The sequence below is a fragment of the Staurois parvus genome, unplaced genomic scaffold (genome assembly GCF_062004578.1).
Source record: "Staurois parvus isolate SC_StPar_1 unplaced genomic scaffold, SC_StPar_1.0 ptg000818l, whole genome shotgun sequence".
NCBI classification, from domain to species: domain Eukaryota; kingdom Metazoa; phylum Chordata; class Amphibia; order Anura; family Ranidae; genus Staurois; species Staurois parvus.
Genome location: NW_028318614.1, coordinates 10,921,979 through 10,938,248, shown reverse-complemented (window position 1 = coordinate 10,938,248; position 16,270 = coordinate 10,921,979). Strand labels below are relative to the sequence as shown.

Sequence of the window (16,270 nt, the reverse complement as noted above, 5' to 3'; positions counted from 1 at the left end):
TATTAGCCAATAGATTAGAATTTCGAAGAAAACACTGTTTTAGACTCAAACACAAGCAAAAAAAAAAATAAAATAATATTTCCAACTTGATTGAAACGTCAGCATAAACCTCATTACACAAAGACTCTGACAAGCCTAATAAAGCTGAATTCTAGGCAGCTATAAGGCTGCATTCACATTAAAGTGCTAATGCATGCAAATAATGCGCCACGCACATGTCCATTGTCATACCCAAGGAAGACCATTACAATAGGCTGCCTTACTTGCAAGGAAAGCAGCAAAGTAACTCGTGCACATTTTTGAGCTGTGAAAACTAATTGGGATGTCCCTTGACATGAATATCACTGCAACATATTTTCCACACAATTCATAAATGTGGGCAAAATCACAAGCAGCATAGGACCCAAATATGATTTGTTATCTGCCTCCTAAAGTCCATATACAAGAGAGCTCAGACTTTGAGAAGTAGAATTCGCAAAAGGAGCATGGTGAGCACAGAGCAAAGGGAAACAGTGATGAGCTCATCAGTCTCCTTCAATTTTTCCAGTCTAGGGCAAGATCTGTACGTGTAACCTAAATAAGAACTTCACCCCCACCCCCACTCCCTTTGATTTTTCTTTCATTTCAATCCCAAATCAAGCATAACCTAGAAAAAAAACTTAGCATACTCACCCACCCATGGAATCCAGAGATTTGCCATCTTCCTCCTACAACATCAGAGGACCGGCTTTTATTTCCTGGCTCTTGCAGCCATCCCCTTGATGATGCGCATGCACCATGGCACGTCATCAGGGGGCCATTTGAAAAACAGGAAGAAATAGCTGGCCCCAGAATGGTGCCACACATGTTTGGCCTCCAGGCTTCTGGGACATGTGATGCAAAGACTGGGGAAGTGATCATTAATTTAATGTAATGTGGGTTAAGAGGGTGACGGTCTACTTTTAATTGCGGCAGACATAAATCAGCTGTCCCACACTGGCAGACAGGGCTGTGCTGTGTGTCAGAGCTGTGTAAATCTCATGACTGCATAGGCAGAGATACAAATCCTTTGGCAAGTAAAACGGCTTTCATATATGCATTTCATCTGTGTATTTAGTGGTCTGACTGAGGTTCTGGTTTAGAATATGGCAATTCGTAATAATCCTTTCATAAGTAAAGTAACCCATCCCAAGCAGATTCCAGCATTCCATGGTGCACACAGTGAAAGTTGTATAGCTATGGACTAGTGAATACTGCACATTGTGCTTCGCCTTTTAAAGGTTTGTTGCCTAATAGTGGAATGCACCACTGTTTGAATGCATGTGTTTGAACACAAAACACATTCACAGGCAGAGTTTGAACAGTTTTGCCTGCAGTAAAAGTTTACCTTAAACACAAAGGAACGCAGGTCCAATGTAGTCTCAGAACGGTCATATACTGTACATTACACCTTGGGTGTAAATGGGAATCAGCTGATCTTCGTTGGATGTATGTTTCAAAACCACAAGCCAATCACTGGCCAAAACACTTGAAAAACAGGAATGATCTGACCCTTCATGCATCACATCACACAAAAGTAAGACAACATACTACTTAGCAAGAGCGGTGCCCCCCTCACCACTATGGTGTGCATACTACTGGTGGAAAAAGAATGTCAGCCAGTGACAGAACAAAAGAAATATTTAAAAAGAATTACCTCTACCGTAGACGAAGGGCAACCTCAGAGCTTTGCCCTGTCTTGCTAGACTGATGTGCAGGTAGGTGACCCAGACGGCTGAGGTTAGTAGAACCAACAACAGCAGAAGTTTAAATTGCCTGCGGATCTTCTTCACTGGCAACCAAGGCATCCTGCTGGCACCATCACCAGGCACAGCGGCGGGGCCGCGGACAGGGCTCCCTTACACACTTCCAGGGCGCATGAAGACAGAGGGGGTGTCTGTGAATATGAGTGGGTAAATACTGTCAGCGACTTCATTAAATCAGACAGACAAGAACACCACAGACTTACATTGGAGACAGACGATGTTACAATAATATGCAACACAATTTGTTTCTCACCGGATCGCTCTAAACCCCTAAAGATCATTACAGACGAGACACCTGCACACATCTGTCAATGGCACCTGTTGAACTGGCTTCGGCACAGCTCCAAAATTATTAAAACATCAAAGGGATAAAAGTAGAAAAAAATGAAATCCGGAAACATATTCCACCAGAAAGCTCCAGTCTGTGGATTTCCCGCTTTGCACTTTAATCTTTAAATATACATGAAGGATAAAACCCCTAGCAAATATTAAAACACATTCCAGACTTCAAATAAAGATTTATTACCAAAATAAATAACATCAAGGATCGATCCACCCAAAAGACACATTTCACAATTGCCCACTGCCATTGAATAGCTCAGATCTCTTTACCAAATTACAATGGTGGGGGCTGACATAGAGTCTCACTTCTCCTGCTGCATTCCCAACCATGTCAAATAAATGTAAAAACCCAAGTCAGGCACCACCTTTGATGGATACAGCTCGTGGCTGGTGATGGGTGATCAAGGGCAGCTATCACCAAAGACCTCAAAGTAGATCTAAACCCAACAGTAAGACAATAGTAACATCTTATATCCCTTTCCCTCTTGTATTGAACTGTATTGTCTCCCGTTATATTGTAAAGTGCTGATCAAACTGTTGGCGCTATATAAATCCTGTATAATAATAATAATAATATCAGCATCAACATATTAATGTTGTTTCAGAGAAGGTTTGAATATATTGTCAATGTTCAGGCTAAAATGACCCCCTCCCCCCCAACCTAATCGCTGGCAGGGGAGAAAAAAAAACACCTATCTAAATGTTCATTTTACTTACTGAAAATTGTCAGTCACACGGCGCTCCAGTCAAAGCCTTACTTTTCCTTTGTTTTGACAGGTGGGGTCCTTCTTCAGGTGTCCACTTCACTGCCTGAATGCTGTGGACACTTTCCATTGGCCATCCAGCGGTGGGGTTCTTTCAGAATTCAGAAGAGGAATGACATCATTGAAAAGGGATGGTAGGGGTCCAGCCAGCGGTGGGGACAAACTACAGCTTTGGGTTAGCGGTCCCAGGCCCCCAGACACAACACTGGTAATTCACCTGGATGGCTGACTTGGGCTATCCATACACTATGCAACCTGATTGTACAATCGTCTTCAGATCTACCACTTACTATGCAGTGCAAAGACCAAACTGGTTTGTAATTGCTACAATAGACTGTAATAACATAGTTTTGATAAATTGTATAGAGTGTACAGTCCTGGTTGTATAGTGTATGGCCAGTCTTGAGTATAACTTCCATCACAAGGTAAGGGAGAATAAAAACCCTGCAGGATGGGTTAAGAAAAGAGGATGGAGGAATCATATTCTGCCTTGAATGAAGCTTTAAAATAACAGCTGGTGAACCCTGCCACGAAGGTCCTTTTCAAGCACTTCCGGCTAAGCTACTTGCACACTAGGTGTTTATTCTGTAGTGCCCAATCCCAGAGTTTTAGTGCTCCCGGGATTTGGCTTCCTGCAGCCTGTCAGTCTTTGGCAGGCTGAACCATGCTGCAGCTGGACAATGTACTCAGCAATGCTTACATTTAGCAGTGTATTTGTTGAGGGTTGTATACCCAGAGAGCAGTTATTCTGCATTCCAAGCATATGTCCCCAGATACACAGAGACCAGAGTGTGAGTAGCGCTTGGCATTAAAGTGTTCAGCCCCTCCCATCCACAGCATAATTCAACGCACAAAAGTAAATCACACAAAAAGTGCGCAGCATGCACACATAGGGGGAGATGTACTAAAAAGTGCAAATCTGGTGCAGCTCTGCATAGAAACCAATCGGCTTCCAGTTTGTCAAAGCTGAACTGAACAAGCTAAAGCTTGAAGCTGATTGGCTACCATGCACAGCTGCACCAGATTTTGCATTCTCCAGTTTTAGTCAAATCAACTCTATAGTCCATCGTGCTCAACCTGTAGCCCTCCAGCTGTTGCATTAGTCCCATCATGCTCCTGCCTTGGGAGTCATGCATGTAACTTGCAATGCCTCATGGGACTTGTAGTTCTGCAAGAGTTGGAGGGCCACAGGTTGATCACCCATGCCATGGTCCTCCAAAGAAGAAGCCAATAGATCCCCAGACTCCTGACTTTCACAAGCAGCAGGCAGTGGGGATGGACCCCCTGGACTAAAGCCCACTAGGGATGAAACGCATCAACAATTTTATGGGTATTGGATCCTTTTATCCTCAATGGATTTAAATTTTCTAAACAAAGGGCCAGTATACTGACCTTTAAATATTGGGGGGGGGGGGGGGGGTGGCCGGAGGAAGTAGAAAATGCCCTGGCATTGGTGGGAGTAAACAATGCCAGAAGCTTAGTGGTCAGTGGGAGCAAAAAAAATGAAATGATTGGTGTCAGTGGGAGAATTAATTCACCTGCTCTGGTGTCAGTGGGACAAATAATACCCCATTGATGGTGGCGGTGGGAGGAATAATACCCCATTGATGGTGGCGGTGGGAGGAATAATACCCCATTGATGGTGGCGGTGGGAGGAATAATACCCCATTGATGGTGGCGGTGGGAGGAATAATACCCCATTGATGGTGGCAGTGGGAGGAATAATACCCCATTGATGGTGGCAGTGGAAGGAATAAGTATCCACTGATGGTGGCAGTGGAAGGAATAATACTCCATTGATGGTGGCAGTGGAAGGAATAATACTCCATTGATGGTGGCAGTGGGATGAATACCCCATTGATGGTGTCAGTGGGATAATACCCCATTGATGGTGTCAGTGGGATAATACCCCATTGATGGTGTCAGTGGGATAATACCCCATTGAAGGTGTCAGTGGGATAATACCCCATTGAAGGTGTCAGTGGGATAATACCCCATTGATGGTGGCAGTGGGAGGAATAATACCCCAATGATGGTGTCAGTGGGAGGAATAATACCCTATTGATGGTGTCAGTGGGAGGAATAATACCCCATTGATGGTGGCAGTGGGAGGAATAATACCCCATTGATGGTGGCAGTGGGAGCAATAATACTCCATTGATGGTGGCAGTGGGAGGACTAGTGCCCTGTCTGTGGTGTCAGTGGAAGAAATATTACCTCATATCAGTGGAAGGAATAGATGGTGACAGTGGTAGGAGTAATACTCCATTGATGGTGGCAGTGGGAGGAATAATACTCCATTGATGGTGGCAGTGGGAGGAATAATACTCCATTGATGGTGGCAGTGGGAGGAATAATACTCCATTGATGGTGGCAGTGGGAGGAATAATACCCTATTGATGGTGTCAGTGGGAGCAATAATACTCCATTGATGGTGGCAGTGGGAGGACTAGTGCCCTGTCCTTGGTGTCAGTGGAAGAAATAGTACCTCATATCCGTGGAAGGAATAGTTCCGCAAAGGCCGAATGAAGGCAAGCAAAGGGCCACATCTGGCCCCGGGCCGCAGTTTTCAGACCCCTGATTTAGAATAAAGAAGATTCTAAGAGCATAGGGCACCTTTTGTGTAGATGGGCTGGAGCCCTCCACCTGGGGCTAAACGTCTGGCGCGCAAATAGCCTTAGAGGGTGACAACTGTCCCCAGTTGTGCTCCAGCGTTGTCACCTGTACCCCTGGCAGACCACAGACCTCCATACCAGCACACACAGGCAGACCACTGTTTCCATGATCAGGAAGCCGGTCCAGGACAACGCTTTGCAGCTGATGCTGGATCACATAGCAGCCAGGGGGTGTCTGAAAGAAGAACTGGGGTGCAAAAAAATGCTGAAAAAAAGGATGAAAACATAGCATGAAGCAAAAGGACACCTGGTATGTGCTTCTCATTCAATCACCAGGAAGAAGTAACCATCCAGCTAGGGTTTAGATGGAGGAGATTGTGAAATGTGAGGTCTGGGGTGGACTGATCCTTGAAGAACACAGAGAAGATGGAAGGGAACACAGGGCCACCTTCAGCAGGCGATCTCCATCGGGTAGAGGGAGCTGTAGAGGAGACGAGATCCAGAGGCGGCAGATCGTCCAGGAATCCAGGGACAGCCGGGCTATGCTGGGCACAGGGCGCCTCTCACATGACTCTCCATCATCCCCGGCACTCCATGTGAGGAGACATGATGAAGGCGCTGGCTGTGTGGAAGGTCACCGAGCTCCCCAGGGACGGTCCCCGCACCTCCTTCACCCACAAGGAGCGCCTCTCCCCGTCATTCCACAGGTGTCTCCGGCTCGGCCGTCTCTTCTCCCCCTTAGACGTGTCTCTTCTCTTCCATACTCCCCCCCCACCCCGCTCCCTTCCAGCAACTTCCAAGGTAACCCTCCCCCCCGGAGACTGAAGCGGCCTCCTCCGCGGTGGGTGTCGTCTCCCTCAGCGCCCGGCCTTTAGCCGTCTCTCGGCTCCCCCAAGGCTGTCTCTTCTCCGGAGCATCAACGCTGCAACGCAGCCCAGCTTGAAACGGGACCAATCTAAATACGGGCACGCTTCGTCCAATCAGCGGGCGAGGGTTTGGAAGCTGGCCAATCAAGGAAACGGCTTAACGGGACTGCAAAGGGCTAGGTTGCACCCCGGCGTCCATCTCCACGCCAACGCGCGCACACCTTGCGGGAAAGACTATTTTCTTTGAAGGGGGGAGACAGGCGACACTTTTGATCACGAATTCGCGTTTCGTTTTGTTTTGTCCAGGATATTACGGGATTGTTGTCAACAAAACATAACGAATATACTTTTTGCAAAATACGACTAGTTAAGGGAGAGTGTTGGTTTTATGTTATTATTGGGGTTATAGCGTTCCCCTATTGTGCGGGATGGTTGAGTCCGAGTGGATGGATGGAGCCTTTGTGTTTGCAGTGATGCTTCGAGCTGATACAGGATGCAGCGCTGTGTGCTGTGTGAGGGAATGGATAGTCCTGAGTCTGCTGAGAACAGTGTGCGTCCTGTGTCCTGCGTCCTGCGTCCTGCCTTCATCACTCCCATCCTTTTATTCCGACTTCCCGAAGCCTAGTACACACGATTAGAAAATCGGACAAAAAACAGCGCTTTCCCAGCTGCCGTACCATAATCTGATCGTTAGTACACAGCTTTCGTCTGAAATTATTCCAAGGGACAAGCACAAACATTTTTCTGGGACAATATCAGATCGCATGAGTTGTGTTTAATGTGGACGACATTCATCTGAAACAAATCAAAAGAGCAAAACCAGGCAAGGACAGAATACATTACAATACAACACGAGACATCACTTCCAGAGTTGGATTCTGTCCTACCGGAAATGGGATTCGTATTCTGCAAAAAATCTGGTTGATCCTGCTGTTCTCTATCTTCCCTTTCTTCCATGTCTTCCTCCATGACAACTAATCAGCTAAATACAAAGGGAGTGGGATATTACATGTTGATTGATGGAGGCTTCACCCCCGTTATTCCAAGACACAGTCTGGAGGGGCGTGATACATTGTGTAACTGGCAGAAATTCACCCACACCATGTTATTGACAAAAAATAAAAAAGATTTATCATTATTATTATTATTATTCAGGATTTATATAGCACCAACAATTTGCCTTAAAAGTATCACTAAACCCACGTGATAAAAAAACTACCAATAACAGGCTGAATTGCATGCTGTTCATACTCAGTCACTATGGGATTCATATTCTGCAAAAAACCTGGTTGATCCTGCTGTTCTATATCTTCCCTTTCTTCCATGTCTTCCTCCATGACAACTAATCAGCTAAATACAAAGGGAGTGGGATATTACATCTTGATTGATGGAGGCTTCACCCCCCCTTGTTATTCCAAGACACAGTCTGGAATAACAAGGTACATCGTGTAACTGGCAGAAATTCACCCACACCATGTTATTGACAAAAAATAAAAAAGATTTATCATTATTATTGTTCAGGATTTCTAATGCACCAACAGTTTGCCTTAACCTCCTTAGCGGTAATCCCGAGTGTAGCTCGGGGTAAAATTTCTATACCAAGAGCGGTAACCCCGAGCTACACTCGGGCTTACCATGCAGCGTTGCTCTGGGGGTCCCTGCAGCACTTACCTTGTCCTCCGCTCCCGCGATGTGTCCCCTGCAGCGTCCCCGGCCATCTCCTCCGGCCGATGCCGGCATCCGGCTTCTGTGTTCCGGTCCCTGTGACTTTGGGACGTACGGCCACCGGAACCGGCGGGAAATTTGAAATTTTTAAAAAATTATATTTGCTGTTATTGCTGTTTCAATGCATTTCCCATATATTTTGTCCCTACTGCTTTGTCCTGTGCCCTGCCTGCATTTTGAGTGTTCTTTCTGCCTGGAAACTGAGAAAAGTCCATGGCGTCCAAAAAGCGTCCCTTTACGTCAAAAGCGGGTTTAGACCAGCTAGAGAACAGCGATAGTAAATCAGAACCACTTGCAGAATTGAGTGATAATGATTCGTGGGGAAATTCGTCATCAGACACTGAAAACGATTTTGCGACTTTGCTCAGCGATGTGCGAATTTGCCTCTGTATTTCAAATTTCAGTGTTTTTGGTTTGATTATATTATTGAATTAAATTTATTATTATTATATTATAATTTTTTATGATTATTCAATTATAATTTATGATTTCATGTTTCAAATTTTATCCTACCCGGGATGTTTAATAGACTCTTATTCGTACAGATTTCAGTGTGTTATTCCTAAAAATTACAGCCTACAATAAAAAACTACATATTTCCATGCAAAATAATGGTACCGCTTTCAGCACAAAAAAATTGGAAAGAATCATACCGCCAAGGAGGTTAAAAGTATCACTAAGCCCACATTATAAAAAACTACCAATGCTGAATTACATGCTGTTCATACTCGGTCACTATGGGATTCATATTCTGCAAAAAACCTGGTTGATCCTGCTGTTCTCTATCTCCCCTTTCTGTCCATGTCCCCCTCCATGCCCACTAACTAGCTAATCACAAAGGGAGTGGGATAGTACATTTTGATTGATGGAGGCTTCACCCCCTTGTTATTCCAAGACACAGGCTGGAGGGGCATGATACATCCTGTGACTGGAAGAAATTCACCCACACCATGTTATTGACAAAAAATAAAAAAGATTTATCATTATTATTATTATTATTCAGGATTTATATAGCACCAACAATTTGCCTTAAAAGTATCACTAAACCCACGTGATAAAAAAAAACTACCAATAACAGGCTGAATTGCATGCTGTTCATACTCAGTCACTATGGGATTCATATTCTGCAAAAAACCTGGTTGATCCTGCTGTTCTCTATCTTCCCTTTCTTCCATGTCTTCCTCCATGACAACTAATCAGCTAAATACAAAGGGAGTGGGATATTACATCTTGATTGATGGAGGCTTCACCCCCCCCTTGTTATTCCAAGACACAGTCTGGAATAACAAGGTACATCGTGTAACTGGCAGAAATTCACCCACACCATGTTATTGACAAAAAATAAAAAAGATTTATTATTATTATTATTTTTATTATTTAGGATTTATAATGCACCAACAGTTTGCCTTAAAAGTATCACTAAACCCACGTTATAAAAAAAACTACCAATAAATGCTGAATTACATGCTGTTCATACTCAGTCACTATGGGATTTGTATTCTGCAAAAAACCTGGTTGATCCTGCTGTTTTCTCTCTCCCTTCTGTCCATGTCCCCACTGCAGATGGGGATTTTGCGCAGCAGTGTTGGCAGCTAGTGCACATGCTTAATTTTTTGATGAGTTTCTATGCTGAGCAAATATTCCCTATCATATCTGAGCAGCCCATGTGACTATAGAGTCATTCATGTGGGCGTATACACAGTGGTACATGACAGCCCACTCCCTTTCTCCTCCTCCATGCCCACTAACCAGCTAAACACAAAGGGAGTGGGATATTACATTTTGATTGATGGAGACTTCACCCACCTGTTATTCCAAGACACAGGCTGGAGGAGTGATACATCCTGTGACTGGCAGAAATTCACCCACACCATGTTATTGCCAAAAAATAAAAAAGATTTACCATTATCATTATTATTATTCAGGATTTATATAGCACCAACAGTTTGCACAGCACTTTACAATATAAAGGGAGACAGAACAGCCACAATGCAATCAAAGCAAGAGGATTAAGAGGGTCCTACTCATAAGAGCCTACAACTGAATAGATTTGATTTCAAATATTAATTTGTACGATGATTTAAATCAGTTTGCTGATATTAATGATTTATTTTTACTCTGTATCCCAAAGGCTTTTTTTTTTAAATATATTTTGAACATGACCAGCAGCAGAGCACTAGAACTCCTCCTGCCACTGTTTCCCTGCAGACAGGCTAGGAAAGAGTTGGGTCAAGTGACAGCTGTATATCAATTAGGAAAAGGATGCTTAGATTTTTTTTTAAATAAATTATTTAAAGTGCCATCATCCACATTCAGAAAGAGAAGGGATAATGTAAATTAACCACTTCAATACTAGGCACTTTCACCCCCTTCCTGCCCTGGACAATTTTCAGCTTTCAGTGCTGTTACACTTTGAATGACAATTGCACAGTCATGCAACACTATAACCATATGAAATTTTTATTTTTTTTAAGACAGAGCTTTCTTTTGGTGGTATTTGATCACTGATTTGTTTTTATTTTGTTTTTTTTGCTAAACAAATGAAAAACGACCAAAGTAATTTTTCTCCTTCACTGATGTGCGCTGATGAGACTGCACTGATGGACACTGATAGGCTGCATTGATGGACACTGATGGGCATTGCTGAGGCTGCACTGCTAGGAGTCACTGATGGGCACTGATAGGTGGCTTTGATGAGGAGGCACTGATGTCCACTGTCGCAACACTGAAGGCCACTGACAGGCTGCACTGATCATCATGGCACTGATGCTTAGTGCCCTGATTATCAGTGTAAACCAGGGGCGGACTGACCATTTGGAAACTCGGGCACTACCCGAGGGCCCGGGGTCAGTAGGGGGCCCCATGAGATGCCCCTGGTACCTTTTTCATAGGTTTTTTTGAGTTTGGGCAAGGACACAGGGGACCCATGATCCCCTATTGCCCAGGGGCCCCATGAGTTGTCAATCTGCCCCTGGTGTAAACATCCCCTGTCATGATCGCCAGTTACTACCTCTTCTCATGCTGTCACAGCTGTGAGGAAAGGACTGCCAATAACCAGCAAGTCTACTTACAGTGTGATCAGCTGTGATTGGACACAGCTGATCACATGGTAAAGGGCCTCTGTGATGCTGATCACATGGTAAAGGGCTACTGTGATTGGCCCTTTACCACAACGTGGGATCAACTGTGTCCTATGGACATAGCGTTCACAGAGTGCACCGGATGCGTGCCCCTGGCGGCGTGCAGGAGGCATGGTTCTGGGAGGACATCTATAGACACCCTCCCAGAACTGGATGATCATGCTGCAGCCATCTTTTGGCTATAGTGTGGTCAAGAACTGGTTAAACCATGTGTGTTTGGTATCACTGTAACCAGCTGCAGGCTCTGGGCATTCTAGACACGCCCCAAAAAATGTCATTATTGTACACAGGACATGTATAGAACGTCCAGTCCTTGTGCCCTGCTGCCGGGACCCCTGTCCCTGTACACTGCAACTCAGCTCTGATTAATGGCAGCTGCATTGCTGAGTACACAGAGAAGGTCCCCAACTGGAGCTGTCAAATAAAACCTGGCAGACAATGTTTATCAATAGTATAGCTCAAGAAAACTAAAAGGAAACATTGTTTCATTTTGTATCTTTCTGTTTATTTATGTACAGATTCCAGGGATGAGCTTCCTTCTGCAGGTGAAGTCAGTTAAAGCAACCTGACAAGTAAAAAAACAAGTTGGGTTTTTTTTAATTAAATATTCCTCTGTTTAACCCCTTATTAAACCTTAGTTTATTCTAATCAGGCCTAAAAAAAATAATTCTCCTTTTCCAATAAATTATAATTTCTTTAATGATTTTTTTTTTGTATGTCTCTATTATATTAACTAATATTATTTAAACTTTTTTTTGTTTTTGTTTGCTTTGTTCATTAATATTTTTGCAACTTTTACATATTTTTACATGTATCGCATTTCTTAAAAAGCGCACAACTGAATAAAAAATACTTTACGTAAATAAGTTTACAATGCTTTGTACCAGAATCATAATTTTAGTGTCTTTTTAAACAGGACAGAATAACATGCGCACTTTTTATGTGCAGTAATACTATTTTTTTTAACATTGCTAAAAAAAAGAGAGTTTTGTTTGATTTTGTTATGTTTAATTGTCTAAAGATTGTGAAAAAAAATTAATTGTTGCAAGACAATATTCTCTAAAAGAAGGTCTTGTTTGTACTTTAAAAAAAAACAATATATGTGTTGTTCTGTTATCTTAAGTAATGACAAAGTTATTTCCGAGTAAATAGGTCCATATCAGAAATGTAAAAATTGCTCTTGACCGCTAGGGGTGTACAGGTGTGAAAGGTGAAGGGGTTAAAGATTATGTAAACCCAACTTTTTATATTCCTGATATGTGCCTGCTGTACCATGTACTTGTATGAAAAACGTATCCTGTTCTCCTTGTATTGCTTCCCTTGTGTGAAATCCCTGGTGTCCCTGCCAGTCCCTCTGCTTCCCTGTTAAAAACTAAAAACACTAGACATGACAGCACACTGTGGTCAGTTCTCTACCCGTGCTGGGAACTCATCATGTTCTCCTCCATTGATTAGACTTGTCCTGTCTTGCCCCCCCCCCCGCACAGCCATTCACTGGGAAGATCAGTGTTCTGCTGCATCTCCTCTCCCATGCAACAGAGAACAGAGGGAATATGATCACTTTAAAAAGGGGGAGGGGAGTGTTTATCATGTTTACATCTATACACAAATGTTTTGCCTTTCATTTCTGTTTTAAACTGAATGGGTCGTTTTACAAGGTGATGGTTTACATACACTTTAACCTCTTCCCATCCGTTCATAGACTATAGATGGCGGATGGGAAGTTTTGCCGATGTGGGCTAATGTACCTGTACGTCAGCCAACATCGGTGCTCCTGCACAGCTCACAGAGCATGCACCTGGGAGCCCCACGATTGGTATACTGCCCAGACACAGAGGATCACATTACCACTATATCCAGACAATCACATGGTGTTTTACCATGTGATTGCTGTGTCCAATCACAGCAATCACATGGTAAACAATGCAAAGTGAAACTAAAGATCACTTCCCTCTGCTCTCACTGTTTGCAGCTCTGATGCGAGACTGATTATTTCAAGTTTTAGCTGTAGTATATACAGGATGAGTTGGTAGGATTTGACCAATCATAAATAACATTACCTTCCAATGAATATAGCACATTCCTGAAAGGTTAAATACTGGGCTGGCTTGTTCATATAGCCAGTTTACAATGACATTCCTATTGCATGAAGTCATCTAAGGTAAGTACACTTAGAACCCATTCTTAGATATTGTGAGCCAATTTTAATAAGAAAATCATACATTTCCCTATCAGAGGCCAGGTGTAAAGTATGTGCTAGCCAGTGCTAGGTCAGCTGGTGAATTACTTCTTGTGTCTTAACAGTTTTCACAACCCAAATCTGCATATCAGGAAGTCATAAACTTTTCTATGGAGCAAGCTGGAGCTGTACAGGTAGGCTGTCCTAAAATATTAAGAAAGCTTTATCTTTTCTGAAACAGAAGTACGTTAATGGTAGATACAGTATCTCACAGAAGTGAGTACACCCCTCACATGTTTGTAAATATATGATTCTATCTTTTCATGTGACAACACTGAAGAAATGACACTTTGCTACAATGTAAAGTAGTGAGGGTACAGCTTGTATAACAGTGTAAATTTGCTGTTCCCTCAAAATAACTCAACACACAGCCATTAATGTCTAAACCGCTGGCAACAAAAGTGAGTACACCCCTAAGTGAAAATGTCCAAATTGGGCCCAAAGTGTCAATATTTTGTGTGGTCATTTTCCAGCACTGCCTTAACCCTCTTGGGCATGGAGTTCACCAGAGCTTCACAGGTTGCCACTGGGGTCCTCTTCCACTCCTCCATGATGACATCACGGAGCTGGTGGATGTTAGAGACCTTGCGCTCCTCCACCTTCCATTTGAGGATGCCCCACAGATGCTCAATAGGGTTTAGGTCTGGAAACATGCTTGGCCAGTCCATCACCTTTACCCTCAGCTTCTTTAGCAAGGCAGTGGTTGTTTTGGAGGTGTGTTTGGGGTCATTATCATGTTGGAATACTACCCTGCGGCCCAGTCTCCGAAGGGAGAGGATTATGCTCTGCTTCCCTATGTCACAGTACATGTTGGCATTCATGGTTCCTTCAATGAACTGTAGCTCCCCAGTGCTGGCAGCACTCATGCAGCCCCAGACCATGACACTCCCACCACCATGCTTGACTGTAGGCAAGACACACTTGTCTTTGTACTCCTCACCTGGTTGTCACCACACACTCTTGACACCATCTGAAACAAATCAATTTATCTTGGTCTCATCAGACCTCAGGACATGGTTCCAGTAATCCATGTCCTTAGTCTGCTTGTCTTTAGCAAACTGTTTGCGAGCTTTCTTGTGCATCATCTTTAGAAGAGGCTCCCTTCTGGGACGACAGCCATGCAGGCCAATTTGATGCAGAGTGCGGCGTATGGTCTGAGCACTGACAGACTGACCCAGCACCCCTTCAACCTCTGCAGCAATTTTGGCAGCACTCATACGTCTATTTCCCAAAGACTGCCTCTGGATATGATGCTGAGCATTTGCACTCAACTTCTTTGGTCGACCATGGCAAAGCCTGTTCTTGAGTGGAACCCGTCCTGTTAAACTGCTGTATGGTCTTGGCCACCATGCTGCAGCTCAATTTCAGGGTGTTGGCAGTCTTCTTATAGCCTAGGCCATCTTTATGTAGAACAATTCTTTTTTTCAGATCCTCAGAGAGTTCTTTGCCATGAGGTTCCATGTTGAACTTCCAGTGACGAGTATAAGAGAGTGAAAGCGATAACACCAAATTTAACACACCTGCTCCCCATTCACACCTGAGATCTTGTAACACTAACCAGTCACATGACCCCAGCGAGGGAAAATGGTTAACTGGGCCTAATTTGGACATTTTCACTTAGGGGTGTACTCACTTTTGTTGCCGGCGGTTTAGACATTAATGGCTGTGTGTTGGGTTATTTTGAGGGGTCATCAGTTGTGTGCAATCACAGCTGACCACATGTAAACAAATGCTGGTTATTGGCATTTCCTTTCCTCAGTGCTGTCACTGTCTGAGGAAAGGAAATCTGATAATTGGTTTTCCTGTAACAGGGGACGTTTACACTGATAATCAGGACACTGATCACCAGTGCCCTGGTTATCAGTGCAGTCCCATCAGTGCAGCATATCAGTACCCATTAGTGGAGCATATCAGTGCTTATCAGTGCAGCATGTTAGTGCCCATCAGTGCAGCTCCATCAGTTCAGCATATCAGTGGCCATCAGTGCTGCTTTCCAGTGGCCATCAGTGCTGCCTTATAATTACAGCCTCATCAGTGTTGCCTCATCATTTCCCATCAGTGCTGCCTCATCGGTGCCCATCAGTGCTGCCACATCAGTGCAGCCTTGTCAGTGCAGTCTATCAGTGCCCATCAGTGCAGTGCAATTATTTGCAAAATTTTATGCAAAGAAAAAATTGAAGAAAAAGTTATTTTTTCTTCAAAATTTTTTCATTTGTTTAGCAAAAATTGAAAAAAAAACAGTGGTGATTAAATACAACCAAATGAAAACTCTATTTGTGTGAAAACAAATGCTAAAAATTTCATTTGGGTACAGTGTTGCACCCAATGTATTGTGCAATTGTCATTCAAAGTGTGACAGCGCTGAAAGCTGAAAATTGGCCCAGGCAGGAAGGGGGTGAAAGTGCCAGGTACTGAAGTGGTTTAAAAAGACTTCTTCTAAATTATTGTTTAATCACTTGCCAACCGTGCTATAGCCGAATGACAGCTACAGCTTGGTTGTCCAGTTCTGGAAGGGCGTCATATGACGTCCTCCCAGAACGCACCCTCCTGCATGCCCCCGTGCGATCTCTGTGATCGCTGTTTCCTACAGACACAGCTGATCATGTGATGTGGTAAAAGGCCAATCACAGCGGCCTTTTACCATCTGATCGGCCGTGTCCAATGACAGAGCAGATAACCGGTAAATGCAGTTGCAGGTTATCGGCTGCACTTTCCTCACTGGCAATTTTCAGAAAACAGATCGGCACTGATCATCAGGGCACTGATGAACAGTGCTCTGATGATCAGTGCCCAGC

At 43.8% G+C, this 16,270-nt stretch overlaps 1 protein-coding gene across 2 annotated transcripts in view; it reads right to left on the bottom strand.

Moving 5' to 3' along the window:
* Nucleotides 1–6,278, bottom strand: part of B4GALNT4 (beta-1,4-N-acetyl-galactosaminyltransferase 4) — a 144,529-nt gene extending 138,251 nt beyond the window's left edge. Inside the window, exons 1-2 of one of the 2 annotated variants that reach the window (XM_089655055.1) lie at nt 5,954–6,278; nt 1,676–1,915 (exon numbers count right to left, since the gene is read on the bottom strand). In XM_089655055.1, the coding sequence (XP_089511181.1) occupies nt 1,676–1,826 (151 nt within the window). In that variant the 5' untranslated portion in view covers nt 1,827–1,915; nt 5,954–6,278. Of the gene's footprint in view, nt 1–1,675; nt 1,916–5,812; nt 5,932–5,953 lie in introns of those variants that run through there. The other variant, XM_089655056.1, reaches the window with a different exon arrangement.
* Nucleotides 6,279–16,270: the final 9,992 nt, after the last annotated feature.